The 21059-nt window shown below is 35.5% G+C and overlaps 1 protein-coding gene across 2 annotated transcripts in view; it reads right to left on the reverse strand.

Moving 5' to 3' along the window:
- CDH13 (cadherin 13) overlaps window positions 1-21059 on the reverse strand; it is a 525814-nt gene that overhangs the window by 206932 nt on the left and 297823 nt on the right. For both annotated transcript variants that reach the window (XM_076349047.1, XM_076349046.1), the window contains exon 6: window positions 19499-19643. In XM_076349047.1, the coding sequence (XP_076205162.1) occupies window positions 19499-19643 (145 nt within the window). The remainder of the gene's footprint in view (window positions 1-19498; window positions 19644-21059) is intronic.

Raw genomic sequence — 21059 nt, forward strand, 5'->3', positions numbered from 1 at the left:
ACTGTTCAGGGAGCCTTGTTTAAATTGTTTCTATGTCCTGAAGGAGTTTTCCATGACAGTCTTTACAATGATCTGACTATAAAGTTGGCCCTGCTTTGGAAGAGGGGCTGGACCAGACAACCTCCAGAGGTTCTTCATCCTTCATTATTCTGTGACTCTGTATGGAGTAAACCAGTTACAGTTATTAATTCCAAATGACACATCACAGCTTGACCTCACTTACAAACTCCTCCCTAAGTGCTTTTCCAATCTACACCAGCAAGTGCTTGTTCTCAAATATATAGTACTTCACTATATAATGTACATATAAAGTAGTCAATCTTTTCTCATTAACAGAAAATATACTCCAAACTCTAGTGGGGCCAAATTTCCCTACTGCATTCTATTAAACCTACACACAGCTGATGCTCTTTTTGTCGACCACCTCTGTTAACATCCCAAATAGTAAATGAATCTGTGTGACCTATAAAGACGTAACTCTCATGCTTCATAGTCATTTTAAAAACTGAGGCAGATAATGCAGAGTTGTTTGTCCAACTCTGAAAGGAATCTTCAAAATTTGGAATATAAGAAATTTTATTTAACTATGATAAATGTAAAATCTCAACCACACAGTGGGAATTTATGAATTAAGATGTAAATATATATACCATACTCCAGGTACATGACGAGTACATCTAAGCATCATCATTCACCTTTTAAAGCCTACAGAAAATATCTCCAGAGCAACTTGCAGTTGCCAACTGTAGCAGTCATTTCCAACCATGCAAAAAAATTAATTGGCAAGAATTTATGTTCTTGAAAAGTCAAAAGCAGGAGTAACAACTTCTGTATCCTATGCCAGTGGTCTCCCAGATTGGTCTGAAAAGCTTGAGTGGTATGCTTAAAAGTAAAAATACAAAGCTACAGGTGCTCAGTATACTTCAGAAAAATTAGGAACCAGTATCTCAGACCAGCTTTCATGGAACCCATTCCCAATGGTGATCTGCAACAAAAGAAACAGCATATGCGTACGCCTGAGTAAGAATGCATTTCAAAAAGTGCCATCTACCAACACATAGAAACGTGCATTGCTTGGCAGCTGACGGGCAATAAAATTCTTACTATGCCACAGATATTATACTGACAAGGTTACAATTCACATCAAAGCTGAGACTTTCAAAGCCACTTAATAGATCCAAGATGCTCACTTGAAAAAATTCCTTACACATATTTTAAAAAAAGCCCAACTTTGTACCCTTTAAGAAATAAATTAAACAAAACTAAAGTTAAAAAAATACATCTTCTGTTTTTTGCAGTTTAACACACAAGAAAATACACAGCACATGAGATGCAAGAGATCAACAGTGCTGTAAGGCCAAAGTTGTTTCAATGCCTGAGTTAAACACATTTAAGCCTGTGCCCTCATAGCTCAGAAGCACTTTGCGACTATTCCTCAACAAGGACCACGACAGAAGCAATGCAGGGTCAGAGAGATGAGGAAACATGCTGCTCTGGTAGGTATAAGGCACCCCAGATTTCCTACAGCCAAGGGAAGAAAAGATACTACACAGAGATCAGAAAGAAGCCACAAAACAAAGTCTGTTTGGAATGGCACAAACATAGCAACCATAAGAGGCCACATCAACTCCTCCTCATAGCTATCAGTCATTACAGGCATTTAAGGAATAGTCTCTCCACAGCTGTGGTGAGTGGACAGTAGAGGGGAGTGTTTATTTTTTCAGGGTTTTTTTTATTGCCCCCAGGAAAAAAATATGAGCAAAAATAACATGACTTTTTTTTTTCCAGTCTTCTTTCCTTAAGCAGCTATTTTCAACTGGCAAAATTTTCAGTTGCAATTTTTGACCAGGACTCTCATTTCTTAAAAATATCTCCACCTTTGCACTATAAAGCAACCATATGCTTGAGAAAGATGTTAATTTTTTAGCTACTGGATAAGAGCAAATGCCAACTAAATGGCAGAAGTCGTACCGAGTCTGCAGGGCATCTGTAAATTCATCTATAGATGAATCCTAAATGGATCCACAGACTAAATCCTGCCATTTGCCCTGAAGTCACTTAGAAGTAAACCGACTGGTTCTGGTTTTCTCAGAAATTTGACATAAATTAGAATTTTGGGGATACATCATGCAGAGTTAGAAAGTGAGCACAATTCTCAGCTGGCACATTACCTTAAGCTTACAGTTGTCTTTGGCCCAGGATCATAAAGAATGAAACACAAAAGCTGGTAATTAATTTGCACACCTTTAAAACAAAAGTGAGGAGAAATGAGGATTCTGCATCCTCGAAAAGCTTTGTACCCCTTCCTTCCATGCACTAATAACAATGAAGACGACAGTCTCAACTGCAAACTGACATATCCTACCAGGAAAACTGTCCAGGAGAGGAAACTTTAAGGACATCCAATGGCAATCACGACAACTACATCTGCTGCCAAGACTCTATCAAGCAGCCATGTTCCACTATCTTTTGTATCCTGAAGACCTGTCAGATAGGTCTGGGGAAAAAGTGTGCTTTAGTGCAGACTTAGGAAAACAAAATAAACTGATCAAACATCTGTGAACAAAACTGCAAAAAGTTTTACTGGACCACAAGTCCTCGCTTCTTAGCATCAAGCCATTAAAATTCTTGGCAGCAGCACACACTGCTGGCTTGCCAATGGCCCACTTTCATGCAGCCTATTTTTGTTTAGAAAAAACTTTAGAAAATCCTGAATATTAAACCTTTCTTCAAGCTATAATGATCATGGAGATTAGCTCTGATCAGCAGTTTTAGGCCATATGTAAATTTGGTATCCCTAGGCAGAGTAGCAAACCATGAAATACCCTTCTTTTTTCCCTTTGGCTAGCAGTAATAAGGAGACTGCTCTACAGATCCTCATTAATATTGGTCCACACCATCTACTTAGCATTCAACAGACTGTAATTCCTGGACCATGTCAGGGACTAGCCTACAGCTAAGGTATACCAGATTTGCAAGAGAAAACATAATTTAAGCATTGAAATCAGCTACAATAACAAAGAAACCTTTACCTCATTCGGTTTCTCTTAATTAATGCTTTTTTTATGCTTTCCACTTCTTTGGCTGCTGCAGTCCAAGCAAATTTAGTAGTATTTAAGCAGCCTCACCACTACCCATCCTCACAGACATGCTTATGAAAATGCTAAAACACATAAGTTAAGGAAGATATTTTTCCTCTACTCCAGCACACATCGTTTAAAAGCCTCAGGACAGGCCAAAGTAATACAAGGATGTACCAGTCATGAGAAAATATAACAACACTTTTTATGCAACAGTATATTTAATACAAAGTCATGGCAGGAATGAACAAACTCCCTGTTACAGCCTGTGCAGTACAGCATCTCTCCCTGGATGAGGTCTGAGAAAACAATCCTTGCCTTTATCAGAAAATTTGATTTAGTTTCATTTAGGAAAGAGATCTCTACATTCAGCAGCAAACCGTACAGAACAAAGGTTCCTTGACAAATGGTTCCCAAATTGTAGTGCATGGCAAGAGGTGGTACAATCGGCAGCTCTGAATGCCTCTGTGCAGGGGCTTCTCTGAGCATAGCATAGACTTATCTGTTCACACTGGTTTGAAGCGTATGCCAATAATACTGTAACTGCTGTTTTAATCTATATAGCGTTTGAGGAAATCATTCTGAATTTTTATGTCCTTCGCCTACACTTCCCAGTTATGAGTAACTGCTTGTAAAGGAACTGACAGACAAACTGTAATCTAGAAACCAGGAAGAGGGGAAAACTAAAAGATTTGCCTGCTTGCTTCCAAAAGGATTCTTCAGTTTGAAGAAAAAAAGATAAAAAAGAGAAACGAGTTAAAACTTTATTCAAGAGCAACGAAGCCTGAAGCTGATAATTTCAACCTTCTTGGATACAGCTGTAGCAATGAGAAAATAAGAGCCCAAAGGATGGATAAACTATATTATCTTAACTAGCAAAGGCAAACCTTCAAAATATGAAATTGGAAAGGAAAAGCTATACTATTAACTTTTTTCCCTGGCTAAGAAAATATGATCAAATTTTCAATTCTTTAGTTCTTATTTAGTAAGCCTGCAGCATATACCAAGCCTGCTGAAAGTTTAACCTCCCAAAATTAAACTGCCAAATAAGCAAGATTACAACAAACCCAAGAGGCATGTCTATCTTTTTGTCTTATAATTATTTTGAGTACTGTAGGTTTTTGTTAACAGAAACTATGATAGAGCTCAGCTTAAAATCAAGAAGGCAAAACTGTTTAAATTAAAAAACAAGAAGTTTGCAAAACAATGCTTGCAAGTGGGTCCAAACAGTAACATATGCAATTTCATGATCCATTACACTGTCTGTTAAAAAATGCTGATGTGCCTCTATTGCTTTTGTTTTCCACGGCTATGGCTCTTCTCTGCTACAGTTGGGAACTGAGCTCCTATACCAAGTTCTGGCTGACCAGATTTGGGGACCACTTATCCCATCTGCACAAAAAGTTGACATAACAAGAATAGTACCTACCCATTGTACCTTTGTTAAATCTATCATGAACTTTGCTTGCTAAACTAACATTTGTTTTACTAAAGATGGTATAGATTGCTCCTACACAGCAGTGATGATAGGCAGTACAAAATCCATTTATTCATAGCTACACCATAGACATTTCAGCATCTCAGTATACCTCCTTTAACGCAATTACATTCTTTTAGTGTTATTTATATTTTTTGGTTTATGTGACTACTCATTCAATGTCTGGCCACTCTTTAATTACCGGAAATTCTCACAGTGGTTTTAGGGTATGAGCTTTCTCTCCAATAAGATTTGTCTGAGTAGTCCTCAAAGTTATTCATATAACTATTGCAGAATTTGCCAGATGAAAACCTTAAACCACTTACTTCATTGCTGCTGGCGTTATTATATCTGAGTATAATGTAGATCTTGGATACCAAGTACCTAGATACCATTTTTCTGGCCTAAAACAATGAACTGATGTCTCTTTGTGGAAGAATCCACAGCAAGTTCAATTGAAACAGATCAGCGGGATGCTTCCTCGTCTTATGTTCACCCTGGCTTCATTCCAGGGCTTGCTCAAAACCAGCCCAATCCTGCAAACATTTACAATTCTTCTGACTGTAGCACTTATATAGCCTGTGGGAGTAAGAACCTATTCTTGCATATAGAAAGGAACTCTATATTGTTTAATAGTTTGATTTGCTATTATATGCTACTGCATAAGTTTTATTTTAATATCATGCAACTGCTGTGATTGCATTTTTATAATTGGTGCTCTACCCCAGAGGAGAACTTTTTGAAGAGTAAAAAATGCTACCTAGGTGCTGAATCAGAGAATTTACTGAGAGTGCTTTGGGTAGCAGTACTTTGCTATGAAGCTTCCCAGCTAAGGTGCTGCAGGTGCTAAAGAATTCAAACTATAAGATCAATGACATTAATTAATGGTTCATGCAACATAATATAAAAGAAAATTAAGGTAGTGAATTAAATTTTGAAAGAAAAGTCCTGGACAGAATCCAGCTGAGATGCTGATGCCCTTCTGAAATTTGTGTATATTCTATCAACAGATCCAGACCTACATTATCTCTGTATTCTGAATCAAAGGTGTGGTGATGTAGCAAGAATGATTTTTGCTATATTAAATAGTAATGGTTGCAAATTTCGACTCCAGAGACTTGGATTTGTAGTACCTGGGGTTTTAGGAATAACAAGCCTGCATGAATTTCATTGACATTCCTACACCCATTGATTTCACAATATGCCAATCTCAGCTGACATAAAGAATTGTTATTTAACAGGAAAACACAAAGAGCTCTTTCATTAACACTCCCTTTAACTTAAGTGTTTCCGATGCCTCCTAAACTTCTCATACACCACAGGAGCACAGCGTTGATAGCAAGAAATGACAGATGAAAAAACTTTTAAATAACTACCTCCTTAAAAATTAGAAACTGCTTTAAAGAAAGATACCATATTTATAATCGCCAATGGTAAAAGAGAACGATTGTTCAACAGAATTTTTTTAATCAAGCATCATGGAATTCAGATTGTAAAAACATACTGAGACACCGGCAATGTTTTCAAAGCCCAAAGGAGCTGTGTGGCACTACAGATGAGAGACTACAGCTTGGAGCAACAAACCAACATATATTCATTTGAGAAAAGTAAAAAAGGTTTGACCAACTGACTTTGCAGAGTTGGGGTTTTTTGTTGTTTTTTTGTTTGTTTGTTTGTTTTGCCCCCGCCCAACCTGGGAAAAACATATATCTTGCCTCCCTCCGCGAGATCAAGTATAATCTGCCCTTTTAAAGCCTAAAGCAGCGAGGCCAAGAAATACTGTTTGCCTGTGTACTTAATAAAATTACACCCTCGAGTAGGCTGGAGGAAAATACATAATGTATATACATTGAAGGAGTAATCATATGACCCCATGGACAAACTCTGCAGTGTACCACAAATTATTTCATTAAAGTAGCTTTGTCTTAACGAGTGTGTCTCAATTTCAAAACCATGTTAAAAAAAAATTTCCCTCCCAGGCTTCCTAACAATGCTTTTGATGATTAAAATGAAAAGATATTAAAAGTAGAATGTGCTCTTTACTTCTAAAGTAAACATCATATTCTGCTTTCCTCTTAGAGCTTCCACAGAGGAAACTAACTGATAAATTTCACCCAGTAATGTCCACCTTGTTCTTTGTGGTACTACATGCACTGTCATAAAGTTTCCATGGCAAATATTGCTACAGAAGCTTATTTTATTCAAAAGTGCATTTTTTTATAACATTCTTATTTCTTAAAACAATTATTAAATACTTCTACTACTCTTAAGATCATATTTTACCAACACTAAATTTTAGAATAGAACATTCTTTATAAGCGTACTGTTAAAGAGCAGATTTGGAGCTGGGACAGAACTGTCCAAGAAAACACACATTATCTTCACCAACATAATTCTTAGCACAAACATAGTACTATACATTTTTCAAGTACTTTGTAAGTATAGTAAGTTAGGATTGTGGAAAAATCATTTAAAATATTTTCACTGAATTATTTTCTACTTTCAGTTTTGAATCAAAATTTATTTTGTCTTCACAGCATTGAATTGTTGTACAAAACTGAAAACCTGAAGTCATATAGTTTCCATCTGAAAATGGCAATATCCCTTAATTTTTGGTTTTCCTTTCTACTGGAAAACCATCAAAGAAATATTTTCCATTCATTTTTGTCTACATTGCTGGGAGACAAAGGGGCAGTGCAGCTACTTCTAACACAATACAGTTAAAGGATTTTTTTTCAAACTTGAACTACATAAAATCTAGTCCCAAAACCCTGATGTTGCAAGTTTGATGAAAGTCAGAGGTGCATATACTAATGCTGTGAGAACTGAGATGCTTAGAATCTCCCAGGCCACAAACAGTGAGAAATCATGTTGTCCCTGAATGGCAGCATTCCCATTTTCTACATGAAGAATGTATGCACTGCAAGTAAATGAAAAGAATATTCTTGTTCCTGTCAGAAAACAAGATCCTGGCTCCCCGTTTTTTGTTCTCAACTATTCGCCTATAAAAGAAGGCAGGGCATTCATCTGTACTGATACTAGATTAGGACAATGATGATAATAATAACAAAGGCTTTATTTGATAAACAGCCATGAAAATGAATCATAAGGAAACATCTGTATTTCAAATATTTCATTAGTTACATGAGAAAATTGAGATTATTAGTCATGAATTTTTTTACTCTTATTAGCGACAAACAATCACTGCTGAAAAGAATTTGGAAGTTGACTTAGTGTTATGAACTAAAAGGGAGCTGATACCTACTTCTGAAAGCTATTTGGAAAGTAGGTGCTAAACCTTGATGTACTGACGTGGCCAGTTAGTCGAAAAATTGAGAAGTGAGAGAACATTGTAGCAACAATTACGCGTCAGTGTATATCATACATTGTCTTTTGACTGACTTACTACAATGGGATACACAATTCCAGGTAGTAAAGGCACTTATACTTTTGGTCAGTATTAGGGAAGGAATCGACAATTCTGGAATCAGATTCAGACACAATCGTGACAGCAGGTCACCCAAAACAAGAGCTGGAATACTTAAAGAAGGAACAGTTATTTCACAGCATTGTCAGGTAAATTAATACATCTGAAGGCTACATTAACCATTCCCTAACTCTTACTTTTCTTACACTGTGACTTGACTTAGTGATTTAGAGACATAAAGGTAATAAGAATCAAAACAAATACTTTTAGCAGAAAAATGGGAAGAAAACTTATTAGAGCTATTATGGTATCAAAATATGTAGTTCTGTTGCACTTCTCTTACTACTGAAACATTTTGAAAGATTAGGGGAATTTCTCCAGAATTTTTACATAGAGAAGATCAGAAAAACAATTCATAGTGTTAAAAGTCAACCACAGAAAACTATTTCACTTTGACTTTTTCTTATCAATTGCTTTGAAATTACTTTAAAGTTGAATTAATTTAGGTTCATCAATGTAATTTTCTTCAAGGACAATTTTGCTTTTACTGTAATTGAAAAACAGAGCCAAAGTTCAAACTCTTAAAATATTTTTCAAATAGACCTTCATTGCCTATTATCCCAGTCATTCATAATTAGAAAACAGACACAAATATATATATGCAGTGGCTTCAAATGTTTTATTTCTGGCATCGGTTTAACGTTTAATTTTGGCATGTTTCATATGTATGTCTGATGTTCAATAGAATCCCCTTTGCAGCAGCAGTTGCTACAAGTGCGTGGTTTCTAAATTCTACCACACTATCTTTTGCACATTCTTCCTTTTTTTTTTTTTTAAGAATAAGCATTCCTGAAAAACATTTGTAAATCACTGGTGAATGCATTCAGAATTGGAATGCAGCCCTCCTACCCAACTGGTTCTCAGCTACTTCAAGTGAATATAATTATGTTTTTTAACCATGAGACACCTTCAGAGTAATCCTCTGTGTTTTGGCCAACACAGTGGTCATCATGTATTAAACCTTGGAGAAATTACAGTGCTTCTTAAAACATCAAAGGAAATTAAAACTCAAGTTCTTGACTGGTAAGTGATCCTTAAAGGGGTTTTTTTATTGTTATTGTTTTCCGTTTGTTTGTTTTCCCCTTCTAAGTTTAGTTTTATAAAATAGTCTAACTTAGAACCACATAAAAATTGTAGGATATCCTTTTGATAACAATTGCAATAATGATAACCATGTTTTACTGCTGTATACTTAAATCATAATATTGATGAGCTACATTTATATTCCAAAAATCAGTCCTGAATATGTATCTGTTAATATTTTCTCAGATCCATATTTAAAAGCCATTTCTACTGGGATTTTCCAACATATACCAGCAGAAGATGGATGGAGAGTAAGAAGTCTGCACCACTGTGAGAGTTCACCTTCAACCTTTTACTTTTCTTATGTGTGATTCTAACTCAGTCCTGCATTCTTTGCATATCTTATATATCAGCTGACAGCAACTTCAACTTCCACTTCCCCTTCTCCCCCGCAAGAAACCCAATAATAAGCCTTTCAACTTTACCAGAATATTCTTGGAGTACAAACATGTTATTTTAAAAAAAATTTCTTTCTTACTTTCAGGCACGTTAGTGGTGCTCACTAACAGGACTTGATTTCTGAAAATAAATGTAATTTCCCATCTATTTTTGGTAATATTTCCTTTGACTTCATGGGACTACAGAGTCTGCAATTTAAATCCCAAGCACCATATTTAATGGTGGGAAAAAAAAAGACTGTGAGGGTATGAAATGGGAGAAAAAAGCAAAGAAAACCATGAACCCAAAGTTTAAAAATGTCTCGTTTCTCTCTTTTTTTTTAAAGACACTATCTATCTGACAATATCTTTCAAATAATATTGGGAAAAATAATCAGATTAACCTGCGAGGGAATAAATAATCCTGCCATTCTGCAGTGATGAGTTTTTTATTGAGCTATGTATCTCTTTCACAATAAAGGTAGTATGGATCCGTCTATTGACTGATCCTGGCATTGCATACTAAGGCAAACAAATCCTGCCTGCACTGACAATTTATAGGCTTTTCTCTGCTTAGCACTTAGAGTAGTGGCCACACCATAGCATTACTGTCAAAGGAAATGATGTCCCATTGTTATAATACCTGGTAACAACTCCAGGATTTACGTCCAGTTGAGTGAGAGGACAAGGAAGGGGGTGTAGGGCTTCAACTACTGTATCTACTGCCATCAGTCTCCAAATCATATAATAAATTTATGGCACATGATTGCAAGTTGTGAGGATTTATCACCCTTCTCATGCACTTTAAAGGGCTTGAATGAAATATATTGGTGTGGATGCTGACAGTCCACTGACTTAAAGCACAACTCACCATATAGCCTGCAGGGCTGCTGGCCTGCAAATAGGTGATGGGAAGGCAATACCCAGAAATGGTGATTTAGAAGTATATCAACACAAACCGAGGTTTTTATACCACTAATAATGCTTATCAAGAGGGCTGCAGCATCCTCCTCCTCTGCAGTATGCCACACAGCAATGCATTTTTTCAGATAATATTTTCCTGGCACTACAGTATCTTTCAATTAATTGATTATACAGATGAGGTTGTCTCGTGTCTAAACTGCTCGGAACCTTTAAAGCCCATCCTTCTCTTTTCTGAGAGGACAGAAGTCGATGCATAAAACAGGTGCAAAAGCCACTAGTAAATTTATTAAAGCATAAATTTCCCTTTGCAAAGACTTACATACTAAATTACACAAACTCACTTGAGACCTTGTTTTTCAGTACCCAGCAAGGACTGCAGCATTTTTTAAAAAAGTCATTTGTCCTTTAATTAAGAAACAGTCTTATTTTTATTTAATGAACCTGAGCTATAATGTAAAAAGAGCCAAAACAGCTAACCATCATTGCTTTCACTCTTCTGTGAGTGGAAGTATGAATACTTTAGTACATGAAATGTCTCAGGCAGAGAGACCATAATGCTTTTATAACCTTTAACATTAGGCATTAACACTGATCTGGCCATTTGACTAATTTTTGGTATATCATTGTGTGTAACTACAGAAAAGCAGATGAAAGCTCATTTCAGCAGGAGGGACAGTGAACAAAAAAATCAGTCGTGCAGTAAAAAGAAGAAAGCCAAAGGGAATTTTCTGTCTGGGGCTGAAGAAGAGGGTGGCTCATCATTCCTAGTCCTCACAAACAGGCCAGTAATTCTGACCTGTCACCCAAGCTGATCTGGAACCTTTTCTGAGTCTAACCTATTTCTGCTGAAAATCAAGAATAATTGAACCCTGGAGTGAACTGCAGACTCCTGCTTCCAGGCGCTCATATCACATACTCAGTTTGAGTGAACTGCTAATTGCTACACATGAGGTTATTTTATTTTGCTCAAAATGCACTGGTTTAACAATGCTTGCATGGCTGGGCACCTGTTAATTACTGGATAATACTTTAATGGGTTATTCCTCTCAACTTCTTCCAAAAAACACAGGCAGATTAGACTGGATGTACATCTTCGTCTGCCATAATACAATACATTATTAATAAATACATATCTTTTCATCATCTACATGCACAGTAACTAGAGCATACCAGGATCCCTAGGCCCTACTAAAGGATCAGATAAGTATTTGTGTGTCTGTATAAGTTCATCTCTCTGTAATAGGTACATATCATATATAGATGTAATATATATATGAAGTATAAAAATATACATATATACATCCACACAATACCTATATTCATATACAGCTATATTTTATCCCACACAGATTTGAGAACAAATTCCTACTGGGATATACAAAGCAGCTGTGCATAATTAACCAACTGGCTTCTGCTTGGCTTCTGTTTGAAAATTAAAATATTGACATTACAGATGTTTCTACCTAGTTGACATCCGTTACATTTACAGGCTAGATTACAAAAATCTTCAAGGCAGTGAGTACATTTTTGCTGAAATGCAGATGACTAATCCTCAGAAAAGATTGCTGAAAGTTTGCCATCAACAATTTTTAAAGCATGCATAAAACTATACACATTCGTACACAGAAGAACATAAAAACTGCTACACTGGCTTATACCCAAAGCTTGACATCCTATCGCCAGCAGTGGAGGACTAGGGAAAAGGTATGTGAAAAAAGGCTTGTATTTCCAAAGATAGACTTTTCTATATTCTTTCATTTCCTTTAACTCAGAGGCTTCCTAGGCCACTGTCTCATTAAGTACTATTAGGCTGAATAACCAAGTCGCTTATGAATTTTTCTCCCTGGATTTATCAAATTCCTTGAAGCAATTTATACTTTTGTTTTCCACAACATCTCATAGCAATAAGTTTGATAATTAAATGTGTGACATTTGACATTTCAAAGCTCCTCTAAAATCAAAGTATTGCTGCAAGAGACGTTGCTCTGAACCAAAAAAGCTCAGGTTCAAACATTTAATTTTGAGATAGTTTTGAGGTGGATTTACTGAGACATTTCAGCTTTGCAGCTCAGATCTATATATACTTCTAAGTTTTCTACTGCTGATTTTTAAAAAACTATGAATATTTTAATATGAAATAATGAGCTCACTCATTACATACCTTTAGCAGCCAACAGGCAGAAACTGAAAATGAATTGATAGGTCTTCAAAAACTGCTAAAGTACCATCCATAAAAGAGGTTGTAATGAGCACTTAAATTTTCAACAATTCTTTTAGTCAGAGCTCTGGTTTATACACAGGATATAAAGCTAAACTATATCTTTACAAGTTGTTTGTTTTTAAACAAAAAGAACAAATAAAAAAATCAAGATGAAAACGTCTTTTGCTTAGCATGGGAGAAAAAAAAGTAATTTGGATTATAGCAGTATAATAAATACAAGATAGGCGAAATACATTCCTTGGGGTTAGCAGATCATGCCCAGCCAACTGGGACCAAGACAAGGTCTAGCAGGCAGGCTATTAAGGAATTAATTTATTAAATTTATAACAAAGTGCCATATTTTACTTTCTAGTATTAAAATGCATCAATATTCCCGTATGATACAAAGCATTTCCACAAAGCATATATGCAAGCTTCCATCATATGAAAATTTAATCTTTGTTTCTTATTTTCCTTGGTAAACCCATTGGTAATATTAATTTTTTTAAGCTGAATGACCCAAAGAGTTCATCATAATTCTCTTATTGCAAGAAATGTCAAAAAGCATTCATAAGTATTTGGTTCTCCTTATACATTGTAAGCAGAAAACCACTTCTGCTACTGTCTTGAACTCATTTGTTTCATTGTTTTAAGACCATCGTTAGTGTCAGCAGTATTTCAAGCATGTGCCTTTACTTAAAAGTACACTTCGAGACCCATCAAAATGTACCTCTTTGCTTCAATTACAGTTTTCTGCAATTCTTATTCAAACACTCCATATTTTATTCTCATTATGGTCATGAACTCTATCTATATTCAAACTGTTTTTCAAGTATTTGCCCCAGACTACTTTGCTTAGGAAGCATTGTGCTTGGTGAAATAATTTTACACAATGGTTGCATTCCACTAAACTGATTGCAGATTTTCTGTGTGGAACTCTCAAAAACTTTGTAAATCTCCCCATCACACTGAGTAAAATTCAGCACAGTAAGAATCATCAGCACAATAAATATATGCAAACCCACATCCTACTTCAGACCTAGACCACCAACTGATGCATAGTGCTTGCTCTAAAGGGGTGTTGATGTTGACACCATTTTGGTTTTCGTGCTATTTAGGATCTGATATCCTGAACTACCCCTCCAATTTAATCTTCCAGGAAGTGTATTCTTATTTTTAAAATATGTACAATGCATTAAAAAAAAACAAAAAACAACCCTGTATGTATATGTAGAAGGTCATAACTTTTGTCACAAAAAAGATTGAAGGAGAAGTATCATCTTAACACTGATGCAGGCGGAATCAGAAGCCACCGGGAAATTTCAGATGCTACTTTTACCTACATAACAAGAAACTATATCCTTTACTATTCTATTCTGATGGCTTTTTGTGAAAATTCTATTTTTTTTATTTTATTTTAAATTTTAATCTTTTGGTTAAAAAAACCACTCTTGAAAGCACCCTTGTAGTTTCCTCCATGTTATTGGATTTATAGGTCAAAAGGAAGAAGTAGGCCTGGAGAGTTCACCAAATTCAATGCAATTTTATTCATTTTACAGCTTTGGTAAACTTCTTATTCCATAAACCAGCAGGGATTATGAGGGACAAAAACACCACAGTCCAGAAAATACTACCATAATATTTGAAATGTATCAAATATGACAACAGGTGCATATCAGACAAAGATGCCTTATATATCCTTGCCACTTTGCTAGGCCAGCCTGCCCATAGTTTACCTTTCCTGGTATCTTTTGATTCTGATCTATCATAACCAATCTCATTTATACTCATTTGTGTACTAACCTTCTTGTTTGTTGTTAGGTTAAGTATAAAAAAAACCCCCGTCCATCCTGACAGGTTGTTCTTGATAAGAAGCCGCCATTTTTAGAGTTTTCATTTATCTGAATCGTAGCCGTGCACTATTATACAAGGCATAGCTATCAATAGTACTTAGTGCTTCAGATCCTTCCTCGTGCTTTATCCATTTTTACAAATTATTATTTTATGATGCTGAACAACCCCCTAGGCTACTCTTCTTAATTCCTTCTGTTTCTTCTCTAAATGTCTTCAAATATCCCTTTATTTCTAGCAATTATTTATAGACATCTATCAGTCCTGGTTTGGGGCTCCTTAGCTGGAATGCAATGTATTCAGGCTATTGTGCATCATGGAATACAAGTTACTTTTTTTACATGCAATTTTCGAGCAATTCTCCCAACCACTGCAGTTAAGATTTTACCCCACTGGGTTTGCAGCCTATTGTTACAAGTCACATAATGTCAAGTGTGTTTAAAATAATTTCTGTTAAATGCCTCCAGCCAGTGAAATGAGATGGCTGTCAAGTTCATTTAACCACCCTTCACTTTCCAACCTTCAAAGAGTGAGACATCCAAACGTTTCCGTCTGCCTATGTAATCCATAAGATTACAGTCACTCTTATTAATGTATTGAGGAAAGTCTGCAGCAGGATACAGACCCTAAACCCTAGAGTTAGCAGCTGGATAGACCAGAGATCTATAGGAAATAAACTGGGTCATAACTTAGAAAACAAAAACGTGAGAAATCAGCAGTACAGTTAACACAAAACCCATCACAGTCAGTAGAAAAATTGCCATAGGTGTCACTGAATCAGGCTCAACTATTATTTTCCTGGTGTATATATATGCTGACTTCAGTCTCATACAGAAATGAGAGACGTTATAAATAAAAAAAATGCAAACTATTTCTCTACTGCCTTTTTTTTTTTTTTTTTAAATAAATAGCCTCCAAGGTTGCAGTTTGTCCAGGAAAAGACCTCCTAATAGAAATCTGAAAACATCTATGGTCACTTTAAGCATACATTTGAGCATACTCTTGTTAGAATTTGGCTGGAGGCTATTTCCAGGAATATGACAGTTTTCCATGAAAACAGCTAACTAACTGTAACTAATTATATCATTAAATCTCTCCAGGAAAGATACATCAGGAAAGAAATACATTACTATATCACCTACCATTCACGTATTTTTATCATTAATTTTAAGCTGTGGCAAGCCCTAGCTTGAAATTCAGATGAATGCATATACAAGTTTATATTCTCAGTAATTACACCCAGGTATTTGCCTCTCTAGTAAAGTGATGACACACAAATTGTAGATGTCCAAATAACCAGTGGTCTTTTCTGCAATTTCAAAAATCACACACACAAAAAAGATGAGTGGCCTTAGTAACACAGAAATGTATTAAAACACCACCAAAACACATCCTCATTGGGACTATGCACAAAAGATTCTTTAATTACCCATAGACAGATTAAATAAATACAAAAATTACACATGCTCTCAGTGTTTTCTTTTGTTTTCTTCTACTTGTAACTATCTCCAATGGCAGAGAAAGGAGGGTCCTTAAAAGGGGATTGGCACAACATTTCACTGTAAACTTGTAAGTTTTGTGTCTTTCTCTACTTCAAGGAACTAAACCTTCAAATCATTAAGGAAAAAAGTCATTTTGGAAAACAATAAAAAGCTGAAACATGTGTCTTACAGCAACATCAAGGAAGTCCAATATAAACATTCACTTGAATATTAAGATTTATATACTTAAATTTGTGATGCTAACTCTCTCCAAGATTTATTTATTAGTAAATCTCTGATATTTCCAATGAATAATAGACAATGTGTAAGTGCAGTTTTAGAGTCAATAAATACTTGAAAGGCACTAGAAAATTTCATTGGGTTTAAGCCTGCTAAAATTATGGTGCCATAGGGAAACACACAGGAACCCAGCAATAAATAACTTAAAGCCAGATAATACTATCATCTGAATCCCCTAACGAGGCCTCAAAATCCTTCAGGCAAGTTTCACAGTCCAGTATATCTAGATCTTTTTCTACATAATTATATACTCTCTATTCCAGAATTACTGGAATCCATGGACATTTATACTTTGTAGATGTAGATCTACAAAGATCCAACATACCTATATGAGCATTATTTATTTTTCAGCAGAAGACTCTTTCAGTGAATGGGTTTGATTCAGAGCTCGAATGAGGATGAAGGTGGCTGTGATAAGAAAATAAGGTTATGCATATAATGCAAAGCCTTTCTTTTGGAACTTCAAAAAAGAAATACAACAATACAATCTTAATACAATAAGAAGGAATCAGGAATCATACATGCAAACACACGCACAAAGATTTCTATCAAGCTGTGCAGTGTGACTATTGATTGGGAGCAGCAAGACAGCAGAACCTGATGAATAATTTTAAGATATATGCCATAACATTTGAAGAACTATGGAAAACAGATGTAAACAACATGAAATCTTGGTTGACTGGATGCCATCTGCATAGAGAACTATTACAGATTCTAGCTAACGCTGATTCTACAGGTTCACTTTTGCACAAGTTAATTTTGCAAGTATTGGTGGTTTTGACACCAGGAAAATGAGGTTATGAAGTTTAATGGGATGAATACCTGGGGGAAAGCGGGAGAGGATAAGAAAAAGATCAAGTTGAGAAAAATTATTCAAACTTTGACTAACAGGTAAGACAATCAAAATGCCAAATGCTACATGGATAAATACCAAAGTGCAGCAAGAGAAAATTGATGAAAAAAATTACAGAATAATTCACTGGAAATTGGACTGAGAAACGTCTACTGAATCAGAACCATAAACTTCGATATAAGGAGTGAAAAAAAGGAAAAGGAAGGATAGTTTATAGATGAGCAAAAATAGGGAACTGCCAGTTTAAAAAAAAAAAAATCATCCTTGGCAGAGAAACTTTCATTTAGAGTTTGAGTAAAAGAACGAACATATAGCAGATAACAATTAAATATTGTCCCACAGACTGCAATTAACAGTCAAAGCTAAACATTAAATATTGTTTTGGAAGGGTACGTGGTACATAAGAGATGTAAACTTCTGCTTTGATGGAGAGAGATGAGATCACTGAAAGACTTGTAGGAACTCGCAGCTCATATCCAGAGCTCTCATACTACCACAGCAGGATTAAAGCTTAAACACTGCAGAGTTTGAGCTGTTTGGCACCGCTTTCTCTTACTGAAATACTGGATTTAGGGGCTGTGAATCTACTAAAACTACACCATCCTACTCAGTGGTCTAGGAATGTGTATCTAAACGGGCACGACAAGAAGATGCTGTAGTTTAAATGAAAATGTAGTAACGTTGGCCCCTTGATCCAATTAGATAGTCACACTCTGCTACATACTATTGACTGACTGTGCAAAGGAATCTGACATTTGTTAGCAATATATTCTCAGTTAATTATGAAACTCTTGTTACCACACAGGGTGAATGGGAAGTGGGACAGTCTAAGGAAATTTCTTTTGAATTCTGAGTAAGCTATCAATATCTGAAATAAATTAAGAATGTACTAGAGACCTACAACAGAAAAGAGTTAGCGTTCCGCTCACCAGCCATACTCACAAATATGAAACACATTTCTATTTGAATGAAAAGATTGTCAATTGGTTCATTACATGCTTGTCACAAGTAAGGTAAATGAACATTTACCTGAACACTTTTTTTAATCTGATGAAGGAGCAGCTCATAATGCATTTCATACCTACAGCTTTTCAAACAATGGCAACTATACATGAAAATGCAAAACTCACTAAAAAGGTTACATGATTTCGAGAAACTACATAAATAATGAAATAAGGACAAAGAATAACTTCTAGTCCTATCAATATGTAATACAAGAAAGTGAATGGTAATGTCTATCCTTGTTCAGAGTAAACAAAACACGTCACCACATTAAGCTTCAATGAATATTAAATATTCATAAAAATATAATATACGTGATTCCAGCTTTCATTTCAAAATATTTCAGGATACCTATACAGCCAAAACCTTATGTCTATACTCACAGCTTCAACTGTATAAGGAGGATAAGGTCTTGTGTTCAATGATGTATAGAAAAACATACAAACATATAACCACAACTCTGATCTCAACTAGATCACTAGCACTCCACTGATTTTAATGGGGGCTTCTACTGTTTTAAATTTCTTTCACTAAGATCCAGGTTAACTCCATAATATAATCCGATCATACAATTACCACTTAAAAATGCAGTGGAGATACCTCTTGAGTGGAATACAACAGCTGTTTAATAACTCACAACAAAATTGCACAACAGCTGAGGACAACAGTTGAAGAAAACTAATTTAGCCTTCATCTGCAGAAAGAGTTTAGCTAGGATGGTTGTTTGTACCCAAATTGAAATTTGGAACAATATCTTATTCTTATAGAATTTCATCATCAGATAAAATCAAGGGTGAATTTAATCAGAACAATTTCATTACTAATTTTAACTCTCAAAGTGTGTTTTTATTTTGTTGCAACTGTTGTATCTGCATTTACACAAGTAACATCGTTCAGTATTTCAATCTGCCCTATAATATTAGCATATTCATAACACTTTCCATTTATTCCTATTATTTACCTAGCCTCATGCTATATGAGCAAATAAAAATGACCCTTCCAGCAGCTAACCTTACAGAGAAAAAGGTAAAATTCCCACTCCGAACAGAAATTGTACATGTTATTTGGTCTGAATCTTAATCATATCCTAGGGGTTGTCTTTGTTGATCCCAGATATGAATAAAAAAGTGTAAACCTAAATCAAAGCTTTCATTCCAAACTACATTATTTTACTTTTTTTTTTCTTTTTTACTTCAGACTTGACTGTTTTTCAAAAATCATTACCTGCTGTCCTAAAGGGCTGCTCCCACCTCTTTATGCGGGGGAAGGATTCAGTGAGCCACAAAATCAGCAAGAAAAGTTGTACAATATGATAATAATGCATTTATCAACACAGAATGTGTTCAGGCATTATTTAGAGAGATATGATTGGCATGGACTTACCTGTAGGGGATCCCTCCATGACATGACCAACATAGGGTCCTTCTTTGAACATTGGCCTGTTATCATTTTGATCAATAACAGAAATATCTAGGCGGACTGGACCATCGATGGTTTTCCCACTTACATCTGTGACCTCAACTTCAAGCTGTATGAACATAAAAAGAGGAGTAAATTCATTAGTTCACTATCACAGTGAGCAAAGAGTAAGAAAAAAACAGCTCAGATCAGTGCTGCTGTAACCAGACCCTGCCAAGGATACCACCTGCAGCCCATTCTTTTGGACTAGACTCAGAGCAGATTTTCAATCTAAGCAAAAGAGAAAGACAGATACATATTCAAATCAAGATACCCCTTGGCAACTTGAAAACACCATATTCTCCGAAGAATGAAATGAAGAGTATAAGAAAAAAAGACCCCCTGTAAATTTGATACTAATTGTGAAGATTTGGTTAGAATTTGTTTCTTTACTTTTTTCAAGCACATTTAGAGTGGACACATATAGAACTATCACAGTATAATTGACATATCTCCTAATGCTCAGTTAAAAGCCTTTTTAAAAAAAAAAAAAGCAAGAACGCATTAGACATTAAATACATTTTCTCAATGATGATGGCATGAAGTATTATGTTAGGTAATTTTGACAGTTTCAGCTTTTCTAATAAGGTATGGAAGGACAGAACAACATACGCAGTCTTATATAAGTAGGTATATATACACACGCACACTCACATCCCAATGTATGAAAGCACCTGTTGAACATAAAGCCGAGATATGCAGCTGAAGATTTTTTTTGGACTTCCTTTACTTCCAAAAACTGGAAAGAAAGATCATACTGTATATCTTAACCCTCCAATCCACTTGCAATGGAAAGTCACAATGAGTTACCAAAACTTAATCAGTCATTAGGGCAAACCATGCCAAAACTTCTTAGATAATAGAAAACGTCAACTTAGATTGCAACTGCATGCTCTAACTGCAGTTCTCTCTCCTCACCAAGACATCAGTAAAACACAGTGATAAACATATCGGAGACACAACTATCATTTTCACCTACCCTACCCGTCCCCGGACTCAACTTTAATGGAGTTAAGCCAGCCAGAAAATGAACCTAAGCACAAACGTTAATATCACTCTCTTCCAGTCTTTCCTTGAGCAAGTGGTAGCAGCAGGGTCTGGAAGTCTCTATTTTGTTTATTCTGTTAATTTATTCTTCTTTGCCATGTCTTATACCTGTAAGTTATTTATAAGTTAGTGATAAATCCTACTGGGAAAGAATTAGGCCAGAATTCTAATTCCTTATTAAAATGCTTGGTTTATTATCACATCTCTCTGTGTTTTGTTACGCTTATAAATACATTCCACTTTTATAGTTCAGTGTGCTGGGTGTGAGTAGGAGTACTTGTTATGAGTAAACTATCTACTCACATACATTACTCGTAAATAGTGTCACAGTCCATTTTTTAACATCTACTCACTGCTAATTCTCACTTCTCCAACAATTGTTCTTGCAAGCCTTTCCCAAGCCTTATTTTTCACTAGATATATAGCTTAACAGCTTAAA

The sequence above is a fragment of the Aptenodytes patagonicus genome, chromosome 11 (genome assembly GCF_965638725.1).
Source record: "Aptenodytes patagonicus chromosome 11, bAptPat1.pri.cur, whole genome shotgun sequence".
Taxonomy (NCBI): domain Eukaryota; kingdom Metazoa; phylum Chordata; class Aves; order Sphenisciformes; family Spheniscidae; genus Aptenodytes; species Aptenodytes patagonicus.